This window comes from Macaca fascicularis, chromosome 4, assembly GCF_037993035.2.
Source record: "Macaca fascicularis isolate 582-1 chromosome 4, T2T-MFA8v1.1".
NCBI lineage: Eukaryota > Metazoa > Chordata > Mammalia > Primates > Cercopithecidae > Macaca > Macaca fascicularis.
The window spans coordinates 10,026,220-10,048,155 of NC_088378.1; the positions used below are offsets into that span (position 1 = coordinate 10,026,220).

At 41.0% G+C, this 21,936-nt stretch overlaps 1 protein-coding gene across 9 annotated transcripts in view; it reads right to left on the minus strand.

Annotated features, from left to right (window-relative positions):
• Nucleotides 1-21,936, minus strand: part of MAP3K4 (mitogen-activated protein kinase kinase kinase 4) — a 126,795-nt gene that overhangs the window by 28,596 nt on the left and 76,263 nt on the right. For all 9 annotated transcript variants that reach the window (XR_012433292.1, XR_012433291.1, XR_012433289.1 and 6 more), the window contains exons 4-10: nt 18,460-18,702; nt 15,669-15,815; nt 8,225-8,382; nt 4,679-4,795; nt 2,795-2,894; nt 2,606-2,689; nt 1,316-1,582 (exon numbers count right to left, since the gene is read on the minus strand). Coding sequence is in view for 4 of the 9 variants with exons in the window: in XM_015448515.3 (XP_015304001.3) it covers nt 1,316-1,582; nt 2,606-2,689; nt 2,795-2,894; nt 4,679-4,795; nt 8,225-8,382; nt 15,669-15,815; nt 18,460-18,702 (1,116 nt within the window). In the remaining 5 variants the exon portion in view is untranslated. The remainder of the gene's footprint in view (nt 1-1,315; nt 1,583-2,605; nt 2,690-2,794; nt 2,895-4,678; nt 4,796-8,224; nt 8,383-15,668; nt 15,816-18,459; nt 18,703-21,936) is intronic.

Below are 21,936 nucleotides of genomic sequence, written 5' to 3' on the forward strand. Positions count from 1 at the left end.
ACAAAAACCAACCCAGTTACTAGTTGTTATTCTAGTTCAACACCAGTCCAAAAACAATGCCAATCTCAGGGATACCAGGCCAACAACCATCTGATCAGAAAGTCATTTTTAAGCAAAGCTTCTCCTACATAGCAACACACTTCAGTGGGCATTGACAGCTGGGATATTCAGCACCATGGAGAACAACCCCTTGGGACTGCAGGCATGACATCTTTGAGATATCCTAGAACTTCAAGTGTTGAGTACTGCTAGTGCAGAGTGTGAGTGTGAGTTTGAGTGTGTGTATTGGAGCAGTGTGAAGAAGGAAAATGTAGGAATAAGAGACATCAATTGAAGGGCCTTATATAAAACATTAAGAAATCAAGACTTTATTACTTTTGTTCTTCAAGAGATAAAGAATCCTTGCAGTATTTTAAGTAGATCTGTGATGCAATCAGATGTATTATAATGATCATTCTGGAAGTACAAAAACAAACATAGAATTGGAGAGACAGAAGGTGAGGTTTGAAGCAAGGAAACTCAAAGTAAGAAACTGCAATAGTTCAGGAGAGGGATGGTAAAGTTCTGACTATAGCAGCTGCTCTGGGGATGCAGGGAAAGGATCATTGACTGGAAATACTTCTGGCAAGGTATTAACTGGAAAGGTGGGAGGCTGAATTTATATTAGCTGTCACATTTCTGGTTTAAACATGTGAGTGAACGCGGAACCATTCACTGAGACGGAATATAAAAGCAGAGTTGTTGGGGTGAAGGGACACAGCAGGCCAGTGTATACTCAGTTCTTGTGAGACTGAGCTCAAGGTGCATATGAACACTCACCATGACTGTTCCTAAGCTGAACACAGATAAATGAGAAAGCTTCTCACAGTTTATAACTAATGAGTTACAGAAACTGTCACGAGGTCCCTGTTAGGTAGGGAGGGGACAACCTTCACTACAAAAAGTGAAAATTAAATAATCAGTAAACCTGAATACTTGGAGAACTGGGATTTCTAGAACTACAAATTATATTAGTGACATAATTTCTTTTAGATCATAGCTCCACAGCTGAACTAAGCTGTGGCTGAACTAAGAAAAGATATAAACCAGAAAGATGGTTTATTTCAAATATTCCAGAATAATTTAACTTAACAGAATGATACATTGTACAAATTATGCTGCAAAATTACCTATTAACACATTGAGGCATATTTTTGGGAAGTATATACTTGTGATTACTAGGGTAGCTGCACCCCTCATTCATGAGTGGCTAACAGTTCATTCTTACTAAAAGTCCTTTAAGTAACACTGCTGAGAAGTCGGAGGTGAGATGTACCTGCATGCTTCTCAGGGTGTCAACAGTCTCCACCTGAGGCACGACTTTGACAGGCTGTGCCTCCCACGTGCCCCAGCTGTCCTCTGAATCACGGGCTCGATCACTGTGCTTGGTCAGAAGCAGATAGGCATCGAAGAGTACGTCGTCTGAATCTTTTGAACAGTCCTTTCCTGCGGCTGCATTGAGTAACTGCAAAATAATACTCTTCTCCTCAGCAAGAGTGTCTGGAACAAACACTTGCAAGTTTTCTAACCCAGGAATTTGTACCTGCAAAAGAAATAATCCAAAATCTTAAGGAACGTTGTACATTAGAGAAGTATGTTATTTAAAACAAACAAATGAACCTAGGAAAGCAGAGGCAGGTTTAGGGAGGGGATGTGGGAAGGGTGTGAATTGGAGCAGTGAGGGAACTGCAGGAAGGAAGCTGGGTTCAGTGTGACTGGAGGAGGCAGGAGGAGTCTGTGAACGCACTGGAGGAGAGGCCTTACAGAGTCTCCCGATTACTGGACATCCTCCTCACTGCTTTCTTTTCAACAACAAAGAAAATACTTGAGGGGGAGGCAAGACAGCCTGAAAAAACCTCAACCACTGCTAGTTTGTGATGCTTACAGAAAATCACCTGGCTTGGGAAAAAGGCAAAAATTGTTAATACAGAGTCTCTAATTATTCCAGGGCAGGGAGCCAGGGGGTCATCATAAGAAGGCTCCTTGAGATCAATTTCTCAAAGGGTACACATGTGGTGGCACGATGCAGGTCATGCCTCCCACTCTCAGTATAGGCGTGGGATAAAACTGTGGGCTTGGGATAAAATGTTCAGTGATGATGTCACATACGCATTCTAACAGTGCTAAATGTCAAACAACTTAAAGTGGAGTAAAGTTGCTGACTCAAAAAGTGGCTCTAGTGATGACCAGGATCTTGATGTCAAAGATTCACTGTAAAACTTTTGAACTGCATCAGGAAATATAAGGGTGAAAAACAAAACCACTATTTAAAATAAATATTATCTCCTTATACACATTATTTCAAATATGTGTAACTAAATTAATAAACAGCATGAGTAAATTTTTTAGTATTTATCTACACTCTTAAGACAAGTTAGTAAGTCAAGTATGAAAAAGACTTTCATTATTCCACTAGTGAATTACAGGACAGTCTTACAACTGGGGTTGTGGTACAGCCTTCAGAGCCTGTAATATTTACTGTCTGGACCTTCAAGAAAAAGTTTGCCTGTTTTAAAATAAAGGAGGAAAGGCAAAATGTTTCAATCACACCATTTGGAGTACTTACCTTGACATACTGTTTTAATTTCAGAACATCCAGGAGGTCTCTAACTGGGGCTGAAAGCCTGAATTCTGCTGCTATTTCCAGGTCCTAGGATCACAGTTACAAAGAAACTTCTTTAGGGTTAGCATTAAAACAATAAGATAAAAGAAAAATAAGATAAAAGGTACTAATCAATCAGGATTGCAAGCTCACCTTTCTCAACATTTTAGCAAATCCAAGTGCTTTGGAGGCCCTTTCTCTGGCTTCATGGAAGAGCTCCTTCAGGGCTCGGCTGATCTCTATAACAGACCTCCTGCCAAGTGGATTCCAGGCCAGTTAGAACACAGTAGGGAACACTCCAGAGGTGCAAGAGGGATTTAACAATAAAGATGAAGCAAATTCCAAATCACAGTAATAAATAAAGACTGCAGATTTTTAAATGGGAACAAACAATTATCGAGGATGTAGTCAAAACATTCAGAAGCCTGCTCCTGACAGTTTTGTAGAAAATATTCATATCCTTTCAACGTAAGCAGGGCACACTAAATAACCTTCAAATAAGGGGAAGCTCAATTTTCTTAAGATTTCATTATGATCATTTCTTGGAGTTTAAGGTTAAGTTCTTAACTCCTGGCTCATAATCTAAAAAGAAATATATACAGTGTGGTCTGGGAAATATTTAACAACTGGCTGCCCCTAAATAACAATCTTACGCAGTGCACGCTGATTTCTGTGGTGTAAATACTCCCATTATAGCTAATTTCAAGGCAGCAGTATGATGTTACTGAGCAATGAAATGGGAAGAGAGGTGCACAATCAGCTCCCTCAAGCCAGAAGCGGCTCCAGCACTGCCCATTGCCCCCCTTTTAGATCTATCATGAGTAAACAGTGTCATGAGAGCCACTCTCTAGTTCACCATCTTCATTCCTGACTTCTCATGTTTATTTGGAATCTACATGCTTGGAGTTATTTTGAACCCACCATGTTAGCTCTCAAAACTGTAAGATCTACAAACTTATTTATTCCATTTCTCAGCTATTCAATATTTTCCCAGGTGAGAACCCATGTGGGAACTTCTTTCTTTAACCTTGGCATAAAAACATACCAGGTGTTCTGAAACTCAAAATGTGTTTTTCATCAAACCTTGAATGGTGAGAGAAAACATTTTAGCTTCGGAGAAGTCAGTTCTATTTGAGCATTCCCTAAATTTGAATCATATGACCTTGCTGATTATATGGCCACAAAGTTGCTATATGCCTGATATATACGCCACAAGGAGTAGCAATTTCTAAAGGTTTGACCTGAATACTATCTGCACAGAATTGGAGGAATTTCAACAGAGAAACCAGTTTCATACACTTAAGTTTAAAGTTCAACAGAAGGAATATACTAAGAATAAAAATGTACCAAATATCATTAAAATGTATTAATGGACCACTACATAGATTTTTTAAGAACAGAAACTAATACAAAGGCATCCCAGACAATGTAGATCAAGAAAATTCTACTCATTTTTTTCTAGTCAACTTTATCTCTTTATCTTAAGTTAGCTTTTTTTTTTTTTTTTTTGAGATAGAGTCTTGCTCTGTCGCCCAGGCTGGAGTGCAGTGACCCGATCTCAGCTCACTGCAACCTCTGCCTCCTGGGTTCAAGAAATTCTCTGCCTCGGCCTCCCGAATAGCCGGAATTACGGGCGTGAGTCACCACGCCCAGCTAATTTTTTTTGTATTTTTAGTAGAGACGAGGTTTTGCCATCTTGGCCAGGCTGGTCTTGAACTCCTGACCTCGTGATTCACCCATCTCGGCCTCCCAAAGTGCTGGGATTACAGGTGTGAGCCACAGAGCCCAGCCAGTTAGCACTATTTTTATCACGCTAAATAAATTCTAAGTTCCCCTTCAAAGAAAATTTCACATAAAACCATAACTAAGAAATCACATGAAAAGACAAGACAGTTATAAATAAATCCCTTTACGTCTACTGCCCAAATTCTTCCAGGCCAGCATAATTTGGTTTGAACAATGCTCCTTCTAGGATCTCACCAAGAGGAAGAAAACAAGAGATAAGAAGTGGAAGAGGAAAGGAAGCACAACTCCAACCTGATTTCGTCGGAAGCACTGCTGTCATCCGCACTAGTCCAAAATTCGGCACAGCTCTCCTGTAAGCCAAATTCTAAAAAACTTCCTGTAGACTTCAGCAGCATTCCTGCAATGTCACTAAGGGAACAAAAATAAAAATAAAACAGAGAAGAAAAATTGTCCCCACTCATAGCCTAATTCTTGACTGAGAAACTTGAAAGGCTCAGCTACTGTAATAGTTTAAAAATCAAAAATGAAAAACTTCTCTTCTTTTAATATAAAACCATAGATGTGGAAAAGTAGAAATCTGGATTATGGCATGTACCTACCTTTGTTCTATTACCACAGTATCTCACTATAAACCTTAAAATCTTAAACTGATTCATAGGAGCTACAGGATTAGTACACAAATGTTATTTCTATCTTAAATGTTAAAAATGGTATAAAATGTCCTCAAACTAAGGATAAGGGGGAAAGTGAATTTCTTAAGTGCAACTGTTCTTACGAATTTCCCCCACGATTAGCTTTGCATAGTGACTAAGCATGAAACACTCTATGTGGCTGATCCTTCTCATTGAGTACACAACTCTAAATACTAGCGTTAAAATGTACACCCCGGTATATAAAATGAATCTAAATGAGTGAAGTAAAATTCAACAACAGTTTACTGACTTAGGATGTTCAAGGAAAAGAACTTATGATCTAGTAACAGAGAGCAGGTAAGTATAGAACCAGTATCAGATGTGGCAGGAGGTAAGTGCTAGGCTTGTCGGAGGAGAAAGACCAACCCCCACGAAGGTACGGTTTCAGACCCAGCTGAAGGCACGCCCTCATGTCCAGAAAGCCCTGCAGTGGGCCTTGCAGGCAAACGCAGAATTTTAACAGGTGGACTAATACTGGGAAGAGGAAAATCTGCGACGAAGAAAATGGAAAAGGCGGAAGGAAAGTCCAGGAAGAACAATAAATATGATTAAAAAGCATGAAGATGTGGTCAAGCAAGCATGTTCGTGAAAAAAGAAAATCATCCAATCTGAAGAGTAGTGGGAATTTAGGCTACAAAGGGACAAGGGAAAGTCCTGGGGCCATGCTGTGGAGGGCAATGGATGTCATGCTCATTAGTTTGGCATTTGATAAGCAGAGAGAGTAAATTTTAAAATATCTTATTGGGAAAGGGGTCTGATTGGAAACATGCTTTTAAAAAGAACATTATATAAAAAAAACTAGAATGTACTCATTCAACAAATATTGAGTGCCTATTATGTACTAAGCAGCAGCAAACAAAACTGGTACAAGCCCTCCAGTGGGTGGAGAAAAACAATAAATAAAACAAAAAAGGGAAATGTATTTCAGGTTATTGGTAAGTGCTATGGAGAAAAGGAATGAGAAAAAAGCTAAGGAGTTGTGGGTAGGAATTTCCATCTTAAAGATACTGAGAAGGTAACATCTGGATAAAGACCTGAAGGAAGTGGGGAAACAGGTCATGAAAATAACTGGGAGGAAGAGCACTCCACGGAGAGGGGCCAGCTGGTGAAAAGGGCGTGAGGCTGGAACACGCCTGGCCTGAGGCAGTGAGGAAGCCACTGTGGCTGGGAAGCGAGCACAGGAGGGTCTGGAAGGAGGACAAAGACGTAATGAGAAACTGGACCGTGTCAGGCCTTGCGGGCCATTGTTAGGCAGTCTTACGTTTTCTGAGTAAGATGGGGAGCCACTGGGAAATTGAGAGGAGACAATGGTCTAACATACACTTTAACCAGACCATTCTGGCTGTGGTGTTGAGAATAAACTCTAGGAGGCTTCAGGCAGAAGTAGGGAGACTGGTTAGAGAGCTACTGCAGTAACACACCTGAGAAATGACAATCTGGGAAGAGTGGAAGTGTGGACTGCTTGAGAGGCAGAGGTCAGATTCTGGATATACCCTCAAAGGACAGCCAAAAGAGTCGAGGTAGTGTGCGCAGTAAATAAAGGAGTCGGGGTTGATTCCAACACTGGCTGACTCTCGGAGAAACAGTGTTTGAAGCAGAAGCTGCTGCTCCAATACAACAGATAAAATGCAGTGGAGTCCAGAACTACAATAAAAGTGGACTGTTCACAAGAAGGGGGAATGAAAAAGCCCTTGAGCTTCTCAGAGCAAGGATCATGACGGCAAAGGCCAGAGACTGCACTCTAGGGAATTTGAAGGACAAGCAAAAGATAGAAACACAAAGACGGACAAGAGGAAGTGAGGGTACAGTGACATTAAACAACATGAATTTGTAGTGAAACTAAACAGTAACCTTTAAAAACATTTTTTCAACAAAGCTTGACAGGTTGGAAACAGAAAATGCAAACAGAAGGAATTAGACAAAGCAGAATCATGGAAAAGTAAGCGGGGAGAGATGTTGCGAATGACAATGAATGCCCTTTTTAAAAAGGCTGACTATGGGCACCAAGCTGAACAGACAAGCAAAGGCAGCCTGGGGATCATGGCCTGATGGATGAAGTTATGAGAGGAGAGCAAGTTCACCGTCTACTCCAAATAAAGAGAGAGGATGTAAAAAGAACTGGCCATTAGAACAGAGAAGTGGATACAATATTCTGGGAGACTGAACACAGGAGAGATCGGCAGAGTCGAGAACAAAGCTAAAGCTGGAGTCCTGCAGAAGTCACACCACCGGAACCGGGGGACAGGGTAGGCAGCAGAAGCTGCTGCTCCAATACAACAGACAAAATGCAATGGGGTCCAGGACTAGAATAGGCATGTTCTTATAATACTTTATGAAAGGGAGACAGAAAATAAAATGGCTGATGAGACAAGTGAGAGAAGGTGGTGCCAAAAGACAGTAGCAGAATCTAAAGCACAAAAGGACACTGACCTCATCTGAGTCAAAGCATGTCCGAGGTGCAGTGGCCACCAGCAAAGACCATGGAGATGCGGCCTGTGCCCAGCGATCCCAAGCTTGCATGCAAGATGTTCATTTCCTAGAACTGACAGACCAGCCCTGCAACTGCACTGCTCTCTTCATGATTCCCCCTTGTTTACATTTCTATTCCCTCACCCTACGCACACCCAATTCATAAAGAGAGTCTGTGATGAGCACTACATTCCCCAAACCGTGGCAGTAAAAATACACTTAAAATGCGTCTTAAGTTCTGCATAGGTGGGTATATTCTACTCTTGAAGGACTTACATTCTCCTTCCTTTTATTAGGGGGGAAAAAGGGTTCATTATAGGGCAGAAGTTCTAAGGTTCAAAGCTGACATCTGAGTGGAGAGCTCTGTTGTGGGACCGTTCTGTGTGCCGTGAACACGCAGCAGCCTCCCTCCCCGCTGCCCACTCACTGCCAGGAGCATCTTCCCAGTCATGACCATCAAGTGTCTCCAGATACTGCCCAATGTCCCCAAGCGGAAAAAAATCACCCCTGATTGAGAAACACCACTCAAAACTTGGAAGAGGGTGCACATATGAGATATGGATAGTTGCAATTTTCATGTAACTAAACATACAAACACATAGGGGACAATCTGTGAGTAAATGGCGTGAGAGTGAGAAGGTGGGAGCGTCGCGTTCAGAAGCACAAGGATTCCTACCAGAAAAGCTTCCCGGCCTGTGCTTCTCCTCCCCGTATGTAATGAGTTATTTCTTTGGTGAAATTCCATTCTTCTTCTAACAGATTTTTTAAACTATGGGATGCTTGAGGTAATTGCTGTAGCATTTGGATCCAGCTTCTCATGTAATCAAAATACACCTTAAAATACAAAACGTAAAGGGAGACATTTGAGAGTAGAACTTGGCAACTCAGCATTCTCACCTGAAGCTACACATCAGCAGGGCAAGAGGGGGAATGTCACAGGCACGCAGCACTGAGAGAAGCAAGGTTCTCACCACTGTTAGCTGAGGTCTAAATGAGGATTTAAAAAAAAAAATCACAAAACTAACTCCCCAGCAATTTCACACTTTATTGACAACCCCTTCAAAATCCTAACAAAGTAACAAAAATGTTCACAATGTACAATAAAGGGGAAAAAATCAAAAGAACAGCACCTAGAACTTTTCATTATGAATGTACTGTCAACATTATTCCTTTAAGAGGTTAGGATCTTCACTTAGTGACCTACATTAGCTTGAGATGGTGCCTTACGTGCGGAGAGGAGGACACCAACACCCTTCTTTGCACCATCCCTTCCTAACATCCAGATTTGTGTGATAAAATGTTTTCAAGGCTTGCAACATATATATGATGATCTACAACCAAAACATCCAGTTGTTCTGAGTGGGATTTATGCCTACCACAAGTCCTATTACAACAGCTTTCCATTCTTAAATCCTCCTTTGGATGTATCTTGTGGTCAGCAGGGTTCAACTATCAAGCAGTTTTTCTCAACAGGTTTGCAATGGCCGCATTCTAAAACAACCCTGTCTATGGACTCCTTTACTAAAATAATAGCTTGACAGGGTAGGAAATATTTGAGTCATACACATTCTCTCTCAGAACTTTTCAGACATCACTCCACTCCCTTCCAATGCCGAGTGTGACTCAGTGTGAAGCAGTCTGACGCCAGCCCGAGCGCCCACCCACCACTGCTCTCCCACATCCTGAAGGTGACTACGCTCGGGTTTCCACACTCAGATGTTTACAGGATTCCTTTCTTTATCCTTGGGTTTCAGTGTTTTCACCAGGCTACATCTCAGACTTCATTGTTGGGAAAGATATTTTTCTGAGATCTAGTAATAACTTTCAGTAGGCAAGCCTGAAGTCTATTCTTTATTTCAAGGCAACTTTCTTCTGCTATATCGTTCACTGTGTCTGAGTCCTCCACCCTCCAGGTATGTGGTGTGACTCTGCAGTCCTGGGTCTGTTATGACTAGAGCTGTGTGTGCAGAATCTGCATTTCATGGGTCTACCGTCCTCAACACTAGGCTCAGAACCACCCTTTCACTTCTTGGTGAGCTCCCTCATCTCCGTGTTTCTCCTTCCTGAGGACAGCACTTCTTCCTTGCGGCTCCCAAGGGACAACTATCTTTTTCGTTTTTTTTTGAAATGGAGTTTCCTCTTGTTGCCCAGGTTGGAGTGCAATGGCATGATCCCGGCTCACCACAACCTCTGCATGCCGGGTTCAAGCGATTCTCCTGCCTCAGCCTCCCGAGTAGCTGGGATTACAGGCACACGCCACCACACCTGGCTAATTTTGTATTTTTAGCACAGACGGGGTTTCTCCATGTTGGTCAGGCTGGTCTCGAACTCCCAATCTCAGGCGATCCACCAGCCTCAGCCTCCCAAACTGCTGGGATTAAGGGAGGAAACACCGCGCCCAGCCAACTCTCTGTCTTTCTATGCAATCAAGGGCTGCAAAGTCAGCTTCCTCCTGTTCCCACTGCTCCTTTTTTTTTTTTTTTCTTGAGACAGAGTCTTGCTCTGTTTCCCAGGCTGGAGTGCAATGGCATTATCTTGGCTCACTACAACCGCTGCCTTCCAGGTTCAAGTGATTCTCCTGCCTTAGCCTCCTGAGTAGCTGGGACTACATGCGTGCACCACCATGTCCGGCTAATTTTTGTAATTTTACTAGAGACGGGGTTTTGCCATGTTGGCCAGGCTGGTCTCGAACTCCTGACCTCAGGTGATCCACCAGCCTCAGCCTCCCAAAGTGCTGGGATTACAGTTGAGAGCCACCACACCCAGCCCCAACTGCTCCTTTTAAACCATAATTTGTACATGTTCTTCTTTAGAAAGCAAAACAAAAGAAAGACCCTGCCCCTTTAAGATTTATGTCATCAGCCACACCACTGGCCCCATCTTCAGACAGTTACCTATGCACTTCTAATCGGCCCTCACCTAACAGTCTCCCCTCCATCTCGGGCTCGGCCACCCTGCCATGGCTTAGCACCATGCAGAAAACCCACCAAACACTTCTTCAGTCCAGCTTCCTGATTGCCTCCATCTCCAGTGGCCCTTCCTCCACTTTTGATGGGGTTCCACCTCGGATCTTGTCATCGCCAGAACTGCTCCAACTCCCACAGCACCAGTCCAAACACCTGATAATAAAGCCTCCTCTCCTCCTTTCAGGAGATTTGTTCAACCCACTGCAACCTGTCTTAGCCCTGTCTGGAACCCCAGTCCACTGACTGCTCATTTTTCTGCAACTCACAACTCCTTCCTTTGTTCGCTTTCCTCCAGCTTCAGTTCAGATCCCATGGGCTTATCCTCTCAACAGCACTGCTATCAGCATGCCGGCGTCCCCGCTGCTGCCCGCACCCTGCAGCCCCTTACTGTCTTTTCATCTCACCTGTTGGTCAAGACCCCAAAACTGGCTTAAGCCTAACCATCCCATTCCCCCTGCCCACATTCAAGAAGCCGGGGGACTAACCATAATCACCAGCCACGTAACATTTCTGGGAATTATATTTCTATCTCTACTTAGCTCACCTGCCTTCTCTCTAGAGCCACTAGTTTGAAACTTCCCCATTTTCCTCCAACTGTCAATACCCACCCCCACCCAATCTCAGCAGATGATCTCTACCTCTCCACACAAAAATAGAAGTCATTTGGTATAAAATCTTTCATCTTCCTGGTCCCAAACATGCAAACCTACAGGGTTACATCCTCTCTTCCTCTCTTCTTTATAGCAGAGGAACTACTGTTCCTCCTAATCCCAATGCTTGTGCTTTGAATTTGAGACCCACCTCCTCCAAAAGTCTGAGGAACCTCACCCTTTTCTCATATATACATATTAATACATACATATATATATATATATATATATATATTTTTTTTTTTTTTCCCCATCTCTTTCCCTTAGCAAAGTCAAGCCTGAGGGCTTTCAAATGCCCTCAGCCAATTTAAAACTCCTCACTGGACTCACATCTTCACCACTCACCCAGCTGCAGCAGCTGGACACCCACAGTCAATCCCAACACCTTGTCCAAATTTGATCCACCCGAGTCCTGCCATTTCACTATGTTTCCTTTGAATCCTTATACTTCTTTCTGTATGTATGTTACATCCTCTAACCCAAGGACTTGCATGTGCATTCCTGGAATGACCTTGAACTGCTCCTCTCACATCTGCTCTGGACCCCCAGCCTACTCTCCACCTGCAGCCAGAGACCCCACGGGCTGCCTGGGGTGCCTTCCTCTTGCCGGGCTCCTTTCCCACATGAACTGCACCTGCTACCAAAAAGGGGCTTCTCTTGATCTCTCTCTTTACAAATTAAAAAGCAAAGAGGCTAAAAAAAATTCTAAAAAGTATTCCACAAGTATCACCCAGAATAAACAAATGTTAATATTTTGTCATATTTGCTTTAGGTATGTTTTCTTTAATTTTTATTTTTAAGTTCTGGGGTACATATAGATATTTTTTCAATAAGAAATAAGACATCAGAAAGTTAGTTTCTCCTTTGTTCTCTCTTCACTTCTATCTCTTTCCTCCCTCCCCAGAGGCAATAATGATCATGAATTGAGTATATTTCCTTCTAATCTATAAGCTTTTAAAAACAATCTCTTATTATAGAAATTACAACATATAGTATTGTTTGGTCTAAGTTTTTCATCTGTTACCTGAACTGGATTATAACGTGTATAAATTTCTGATAAGTTGCAATGCTCCCTCCTCAGAGAAGCCTGACCTCCACACCCAGTCAAATCTAACCGCAGTCCAAAAAAGACCTGTGCCTTTCCTAAGGGCATTTTTCTCAGCTGTAGTCTTGCTCACAAGGTTCTATAATCACCATGGCCCCCCCATTCTTAAACTCTTAAGAGGGAGTTTATGCTCGGCACTAGTTCCTTGGTCCCCGCATGGTGCCTGCCTGGCACACAGTGGATACCCAGTAATTAATCTGTAGGATGAAAACTTAAGAGCTTCCCTGCTCCTTTGCTCTTTATTCTTCCGCAGAAACTCAAATTGTGTACATGAGCTCTCTCGTGTGTCTTCTACAACTACCACATCTCGCCCATCATTTTCATATTTTCAATCCTTATAAATCCTTTTAAGCGGTTTCCTTAAGGCTATCACATGTTCCTATATCATGTATTATTATGTTTATTGTCTTGGTTACTTCTGAGGCCAGGGACCCAGGAAATGAGGTAACAATTCATAGCTCGGATTCAGATTTGACGCCTCAAATGCTCACCAAGTGATCTCCTTTGACTTACATGCTTCAGGGTCTGTTTTTTGAGTACAGTGGATGTCGTAACACAGAGTAAAGCCCCCAAGGTCACAGACTTTCTACATCACAACTTGCTCATCACTGCTTCCCCTCCCCCTGCTAAGACAGCTCCCATTCGGCCGTCTTCCTGGCAACCAGAGAAAGCTGTGGTGTCGCTCGTGCTCCTTCTGTTGGGCAGTTCTTCAGTCAGCAACAGAATCCCTGGAGAGACATGCTCGGCTTCTGTTACGGCTGTCACACCCCTCGATATCAAGGCTCTAGTTAATCTCTGGGTGGGCCTTCTTGGCCTACGGTGGAAAAGTATTTAGAGCTTGGGTTCATCTTCATTTTAGTTTACATTTCAAGGCAAATAATTCTAACAGTCTTTTTATTTTTGGAAGGGTACGGGAAAGGATACTGTGGCCAATTTCCTCCTTCTCAGAAGAAGGAATTTTTCTGTTTGCTGTTTTCGGTGGGTTTCCAGACAAGGGTGTTGTGTGAAACATAATTTGATTGCCAATTCAATTGCTATTCTTTCCTTCCTTCCTAATAGAAACACTGATTTTGTTTGGGCTCCCCTAGTCCTCAGAACACACCCCTGCTCTGATCCTTCTAGCACATTATAGGCCATAATTTTAAAACACTGACAGTTTCCAGTTTTTTCATCTGTGAGAAAAGAGATGCAGATAATTGACAGCAATGCCAAAACTGAACTCTAAGCCTTTCTAAAACTATCTGGGAATGTTGGTAAGTCACTTAGCCTAGGCTTCCACTATCACACAGGCTCACCAATGGCACAGAAACCGGCTGACCAGGAAGGCGTGGTTCACATGCCTGATGCTCCTCACCCTGCTCCCCTGCCACTACAGGATAAAGGGCCAGCAAAGACAGTTTGTGAAGCAAAGCATATTCTGTCTTCTTAAACTTCTGGTTTAGTTACCCATAAAGAGAGAAAAATAATAATTTGCTTGTTCCTTTTTTCCACAACTTTTCAAGATAAAGATTTTTTTGACATAAGAAATAGATAGTGGGCAAGTGTGGTGGCTAATGCCTATAATCTCAGCACTTTGGGAGGCCAAGGCGGGAGGATCACTAAGCCCAGGAGTTCAAGACCAGCCTGGGCAACACAGTGAGACTCTGACTCTACAAAAAAATTTTTAAAAATTAGCCAGGTGTGGTGGCACACGCCTGTAGTCCTAGTGACTAGGGAGGCTGAGGCAGGAGGATCACTTGAGCCCAGGAGGTTGAGACTACAGGAAGCCGTCAACACACCACTGCATTTCAGTCTAGGTGACAGAGCAAAACCCTGTCTCAAAAAAGAAAATAAATATATAGTATTATATATAGTATTTCAAAATACAACCATTTTACACACTTAGGTCTTTTATACAGAATAATTTCTAACTCATTAAAATGATTTCTTGCAATATGCCAGATACAATATGTCTCATTCCCAGCCACATTCTTCCTTCTCTACTTCTACTACAGAGGCTGGAAAGCTCAACATGTGAATTCCTAGCCTCCATGACAACAGTGAGGCCATGCAACAGGTCTGGTCAACAAGAGGCAGGGGAAATTTGCTGGGTGGGGTTGCCCGGAGAGCTCCTATTGCTCTGATAAAAAGGTCTGGACTTGGCTGGTAAGGTCTGTTTCCCCTTTTCTTCCTGCTTAGAAAGTGAGAGTGGTATCTACAGGTGCTGCAGCCATCCTTAGAGAGGACACAGTAAATGTTAAGCAAGAATGAATGCACCCCACCTACAAGGACACAGTTTTCTTTATTATTTCATAACCTGTCACATTATGTAATCATCTATGCATATGCCCTAATGAATCTAAGGTGTACTTACGATACATGAACACTATCAGACATTACGGAAAACAAGAGAATTTCAAGTTATAGCCCTTGGCTCATGAAGCTTTCAGTCTAATTAGGGCAACCTGAGAAAAGAGTCTCTGTTTAAATGTTAAATCATATAGTTCTAATTGTAACTGCTAAAAAGGGTTCAAAGAAGGTATAGATAAACATAGGCTAAAAGTTCAAACTGTCAGATAAAGCTTTCTAGAGAAAAATAAAACCTGAAAGTAAGCCTTAAATAGGCATAGAAAGTGGAGGAGGGGGCATTTCCACCAGGAAAGAAGAATGTGAACAGAGGTTAAAAGCACAGGGCACATTCGGTGTATGTGAGAAGACAGGAGGTCTCTTTTTAGGATAAAATAAAAATAGGTCTACTCCTGCCCAAACTATTTACAAGTCCTCAAATGTGCCAGGTTCCTTAACTAACCCTTAACTCATCTTTTTAAGATTCAGCTTCCTCACTGGAAGTGCCTCCCAGACAACTCAGCAAGCTTCTCTGCTAGCACCTAGCCCTCGGGGGTGTTAGCATCTACCATGCCTAGTCCCACCAGAGTATGTGTGTCTTGTTGATCTTCAACACTCCCTGAGCCATGCAAGGTCCCCAGCACATTCTAGATATTATAAAAATGGCTGATGACAGATGGTTCACTAACGTAGGACCATGTTTTGATTCTACTTCTGAGCCATTCTGCCATAAGATGAACTATTCTACAAGTAAAGAATGAACTAGGTTAACATTTGTCAAAAATGTCCTCCAACTTAAAAACAATTGAGAATTTTTAAAATGTGGATTTCAGAGAAACACATGTAATCTAATACCAGATGGAAAGACTCTGATTCAAGATCACCACCACCGCCCCCCACAACACGCACACATAAGCAATACTTTCAGGGATCATTTCTATAATTCATTACTAGAGAAGTTTATCGGAATGGGTACGCCAACGTTGTTTGCAAAACAAGGAAATGCAGGCTTACTTTTTTTAAAAAAGAAAGAAACAAGGAAAGAAAGAAAAATTCCTCCCCACTGCTTCTGACCATAAGCATTTTATGCAGATCCTCTTCAAAAGCGTCAATGTTGCAGTCGGGCTTCTCCAAGTCCTCCAGAACCTCCTGCAGCATGAACTGGTAGTACTGCTTCATCAGCAGGCCTCCCTTCAGGACCTCCTTACACTCTCTCACCAGCTGCAAAACAACACGCACAGGTTCCAGCAGCCATCAACTCCAACCAGACAGTCAGTGTTTTACATCTTCCTACTTAAATCTTCAAAACACTCAGAAGGAACCTTGTCTCTAAAAACCCTACAATAGTTTCTAGATTCTTGATCAGTTCATTTTATGTAAATACCTTAGTAGTCTCAATTGAGTAACAACAAAATAGTGAAAATAAAATAATTTAACACTGCAGCATGGATACACAGAGAAAATACCATATAGGTAATTACTGCTTTGCTAAAATAAATTCTCTTACCAACAAACTTAGATAGAAAGTAAATCCCATAGAATAAAATCAATTTTTCTACGAATTCACATTAAAAGAAATGTGAAAAAACTCCTAATGAAATTGGAAAACTTTAATAAAAAACATAATAAAGATTCAAAGGTACTTATATACCACAAAGCAGGTGGCCTTCACAGTAATTCAGCATAGTTTACATACTGTGACTTGTGGCCCAGTCTACCATCAAAAAATAACCAGCAAAACCAACCAACCAACTTAATATTATGTGATGAAATTAGATAAAAATCAACCGAAAAAACAAAGGATAGGCAATTTTGCAATATATAGATTGAACAGGTAAATAGGTAATAACCTGCCAAATGTTGGCAGAAGGTTTAAATGAGACAACCTGGAAAGCCCTTCCCATTAATAAAAAGACTGAGACACGACGTACGCAAATTCTAATGAACAGGCACTATAGTATGAGATCACACAGTCACGTTCGTTTTCATACATGTTAGCGAAACCTTCACTGCTGCTAATAAAAAGGTAAACCGATACAAACTTTCTAAAGTCTAAAAATGTATGACTCATCTATTTACTGTTATGTTTTATACTCAAGAGATAATCAGAGATCTAAACTAAGATTTCTATACAAGCATATTTATCACAATGTTATTTAAAGCAATGGTGATTAACCAAATAAACTGTGATGTGCCTATACAGTAGACTACTATTGCAGCTATTTAAATTCTTGCTTTTGAAAAATACTCAAAGGGAAAAAAATCGCACACACACATACTTACTTGTATGTGTAGGAAGTTATGTGCAGGAAAAACAAATGGATGGAAATACACCAAAATGTTATAGCAGTTATCTCTGAATGTCAGAATAACAGGTTTTTAAAATTATTTTTGATTTTGATTTTTGTTTGTATCACTTTTTAGACTTTTCTAAATTTCTAAAATAAACACGGATTGCTTTTATTGACAGAAGTCTCTCCCAGAAATGTTTTAAAAGTAATTATCCACTGTAAGAGAGCTATGGCTACAGTAAAATCTAACAAAAAGTGTTCTGTTCAGATTATATAATTATCAATTTATCTATTAAAGATGTCACTTAGGTGCTTATAACTGATCTTTGAATGCATTTAAACCAAAATTTCTACTTTCTTTTTACTCTAGCAATGCTACATTAATCTAAGTATTGTTTTTATTTTTCAAAGTATTACAACATACATTACTATTTAGTCCTCACAATAGCCCCATGAGCAAAAGACAAACTCCACCTTGCTTTACGAGGCTGTATTTCTGAAGTAAAGCAGGCTATATTTCTGAAGTATTTCTTTTATAGAGAAGGGAGCTGAGAAGTTTTTTACCAAAATGTCCTAGATAACCACTGCGACGCTGAGGATGAGTTAAAAGCAAGGCCAAAGTGGACAGCAAGACAATAACCAGAAACAAGATGGTGAGAAGGACGGGGAGCTAATGTGGAAACAGAGCTCTGGCTGGTGCTGGGTATGAACCGAAGGGATGGAAATGAGACGCAGGAGACGATCTCCAAATGACTTTCATTCGTCATTCTATTCTACTCCTAATTAAACAAACAAATCCTATTTTGTACCTAGTGTATGACCTGTATTCACCTGCCTTCCCTCAATCTGTACTGCTCAGCTATGCTCTGTCTCATCATTCACAGAGCCAGGGAGCTCTTAGCCCTTCAATCCCTATGGGACAGACACGTACAATCTACAAAAAACATACCAACCTTTCTTCTTTTGGGGACAAGGTCTGGAAATTTTTATTTTATATGGCAAATGTCAATATGTTAATATCACAAATCATAAATACAGACCCTCTTCAGCACTCACTCTGCTGGATACAACTGCTTCCACCCATTCCTCTGCTGCTCCTGGGATAGCAAACACCCGTAAGACCCCACCCAGAATGAACAACAACGAAGAAATCATAAGCTGTCACTACTGTTTAAACCACACCACTGCTTAAGCAAGCAAAAAGTCCAAACCCCTCCCCTATGCCTATTCTAGACATTTATCTATTTACATGTACTTCAAATAGAAAAAAAAATAAATTTAAGAATCTTATACTCTACCTCTAATGAACGAATTTTAAATTTTAGTCTTCAAAGACTGAAACTTTAAAACACTTAGAACAAGGAAGTGGATGACAGAAAGGATGAACCACAATCTTATCTTTGAGGACTGCATATAAAGAACATTTTTAATTAGCCTAAAAAACACGGCTTAAAACCATGGACATTCATTTCTCACTATTTGCGACAATTAAGAAAAAAAAGGAACTCAAAATAAAAATGGTAAGCCTGTAGGATAATAATTGCTAAATATTTTAAAGAGTCTTTGAAGCAAACCTGCTTAATACTCAAGAGAGATGGTTCTCCAGCAGGTCTTTGCTCCAGTCTTAACTTCAGACACTCATGGATGACATTCAGAAGGACTCGGCAGAGAACTAGGAAGGCAGGTTCGAATGAAGGTAAATCCATGGCCTTCAGCTCCTCCCACGACACAGCGCTGCATTTCTGCTCAGATGAAGGCGGTGTCCTTGACAACTGCACATAATCTGAACCCCACATGGGATCTGGAAATTCAGAAAACTATAACAAAAATTCAACAGGCACAGATTAAAAGAGCATACAAGACAATGTCCTATGGTTGTGGTTATAAACTATTATTCTCTACAACGTGCTAATGAATCTACAAAATTCTAATTTTACAGGGAAAAAATATTTAATAATTTAATGAATTCAATAATTCAACGTTTTCAACATAGATCCTAAAAGTTCTAAGAATGCTGGAAACTATAATGAGAACTAAAACCAAATTGCAATACTTTTATCAAAAAAGTATATTAGAAAAAGAATCAGGTTCATCTTTAACATTTTTGCATTACACTCGAAATGATCAGAACACTTTATTTTTAAGGTTATATACAGCACTATCCAAAACTATCTCTAGACTGGATAAATAAAAACACGAAATTACTAAAATTAGAAAAAACATTACAAAATCAAGTAACAGCTCATTCTAAGTAGGCATTTATGAAAAACAAAAACTAATCAGTTCCACTAGTTCTGTTCATTTGTTCTCCTGAGCTGTCCTGAACGACGCTGATAGAAAAATAAAAAAATTGTTAAGATCAACCTGGTTGGCACGACTCAGTTATCTGTTGATGTTTCCTGGGAACCCTAGTAGTGTTGCATTGTTCCCTACTCCACCACCACTCCCCCGGTTCTTTTAGCTGTTCCTCTCAAATTCCTTACACCTTTCCCCATAAAGTAGGGGATCTGGAGTGTTGGGAGTGCTCTCTCTCCACCTGGCCACTCCTCCCTGGCTCCCCAAGGCCCCTGCTTCTCCTCCCTTTGGTCCTCACCCACCTTCTCCCTGCTCCATGGAAACTGTTTATTCCCTCCCCATCATTCCCCACCAGAACCCCTACTCCCTGCCATGAGAGTATTTTACATTCCACCATAACTTGGTGACACGACTTCCTGAGGGCAAGGACTTTCACTTCCTTAACACTATACGACCAAGGACCGTCCCCACTCCTGGCACTGATTACAGCAGGCAGTAACTGTTGCTGCGTTCATGAATGATATCCTCATCTGACACTTCCAAGTGCTGCCCCCAACCTGCCGGTCTACCAAATATGGCCCAAACAACTTGAGCTGCTACGGAAGATCCTCCTTTATGCAGTCTCACCCTCCAGCGCTGCCTTCTTTCCTGCCTCCACCTAACACATTCAACCAACCCTCACACACGTGTGCCGTCACCAATCTCGCTGCCCATGCTTCCTCCCCACCTGGAAATGTTCACCTCTTTATTTTCCACTTTAAAATCCTTAGTTTTCAAGGTTCGCCTCATGATACCTTTCCAGTGACTTTCTTCTCGCCCCCAACAGCGTGCCAACTAAAACACTCTAAACCCTGAGTTTACCTTGACTTTCATGATAGAGACTGTGTGGCTTAATGAGAAAACAACCAAGATCCAAAAATCAGAAAAGCTGGTTCCGAGTCAATTAGCGATGTGATTCTGGAAGCACTGAGTAGTCTCTCAGGGTTGGTTTCTTCATTTTAAAAACAGAGCTATCATCTACTTCTTATCAAGATTAAACAGCATGCTGTACATATGGGAAAAACACTTTAAAAACATACTACATATAACGTTTGTAAAATCACCACTGTTAACATGTTGGTCTCTCCTACTGGACCATTAGTTGCTTTACAGCAAATATAAGCAGCCATATCTTAAGTCAGGTTTGCACAAACTCCCACATCAGGACTCAACGAATCACAAAGAGCCTCAGCTGCAGAGTGCACTAATTTTTATGGCTATTATCTTCTTCAGGATGGTTCCCTGTTTCCGTGTTTTTCGCATTTCCAACAGACAGCTTGGCTTTCACTAATTAATGCCCATTCATGGCCTTCCACGCTTTTCTTTCCTTGAACCATACATGCAGATGTTTAACATGCTTTATCAATTCTACTAAATAGTCCTCAAATCCATCTTCTCCTCTACACTCTAACTGCCTTAACTCACAGTGGATCTTCAACTGTTTTTCTGATTACAACACGTCAATCTACGGACCTCTCAATAACTCACAAAGTGATTTTGTTCGAAGGCTTGTCTTAGCCCTTCTAATGTAAAATGCAATGCTTCACTGACAGCCCTAAGTGTGAGACACTTCATTTAGCCTAATGGCCTGGTCCCTGCATAGATCTTGATCCTTATCTCCTGCCACCACCTTTTTCTCCTTTACCCATAACAAACATGCCTCTGTGCTTTTGCACAAATTAATCCCTTTCATTATCAGAAGTTCTGATCTGCTGACAGTGTCCTGTCCCTGGTGAACTCTTCCTCTCATTAGGAAGAAGCCCAGATGCCACCCTCCTCTATGAAGTTTTCCGTGATTGCCTCAAATAACTCATTTAATCTCTCCCGTTTCTCACAGTATTTGTGCCTTGCAAATGCTTCCTCCATTGTATTTATCATGCTTTACTGTAATGCATTATTTTATCTATTTACCCATTAGATCATCATTTCCATGAAAAAGATTGTTTATCTCCAGTTAACTACGGGTCTCCAAAACTTAGCTCGGTACCTGCCTCGTAATAGATGCTGAACAAACGTTTGATGAATAAATTAATAGGTAAACACTCCTATAAAAGTGCCAGTGTCTCTTCTTCCCCAGCTATTAACAATCTAACACTAAAGAATGGAACATATGATATCATCAACCTTGTTAACAAGTTCTTAGTCCTCAAATTCCCTGTTGTACTGCTTAATGCCAACAGTAATTATTATAGTGATAGGCTGACAAGCTCTACAGTTTTAAAAGTGGATGCTTTGATTTTCAAAAAAATAACATATACACTTGGCATAACTGAGATACATTTAACGACAGAAATGAGGATATGCCTTCTTCTTAGTATAAAATTCCCATAAAAATTAAATGCCTGAAAACAAAAATTCTTGTTTCTTAAAACATAGACTTTTAATCTACTATAACCTGACATGAAGTAACGTTAGTATATAAGCACTAAAATATAAAGTTGGTAGAACATACTGAGTGTTTCCACGTAGTAATCTGCATTAGCACTAAAGAAAACAAGATTAATTTATCCTTCTACATCTAATACATACTTCTGCACTTAAATTAGTACACACTTGGGTTTCCCTAACAGGCAAGAATTTCTAAAATAGCCACTAAAATAATTACTTGTGACAAATGTGGTCAGGGTTGTGAAAGGAAAATAAATCTTGGAGCCCTCAAATCATTAAGCTAAAGGCAAAAGTCAAGCTGGGAACTGCTTAGGGCAAACCTGCCTCCC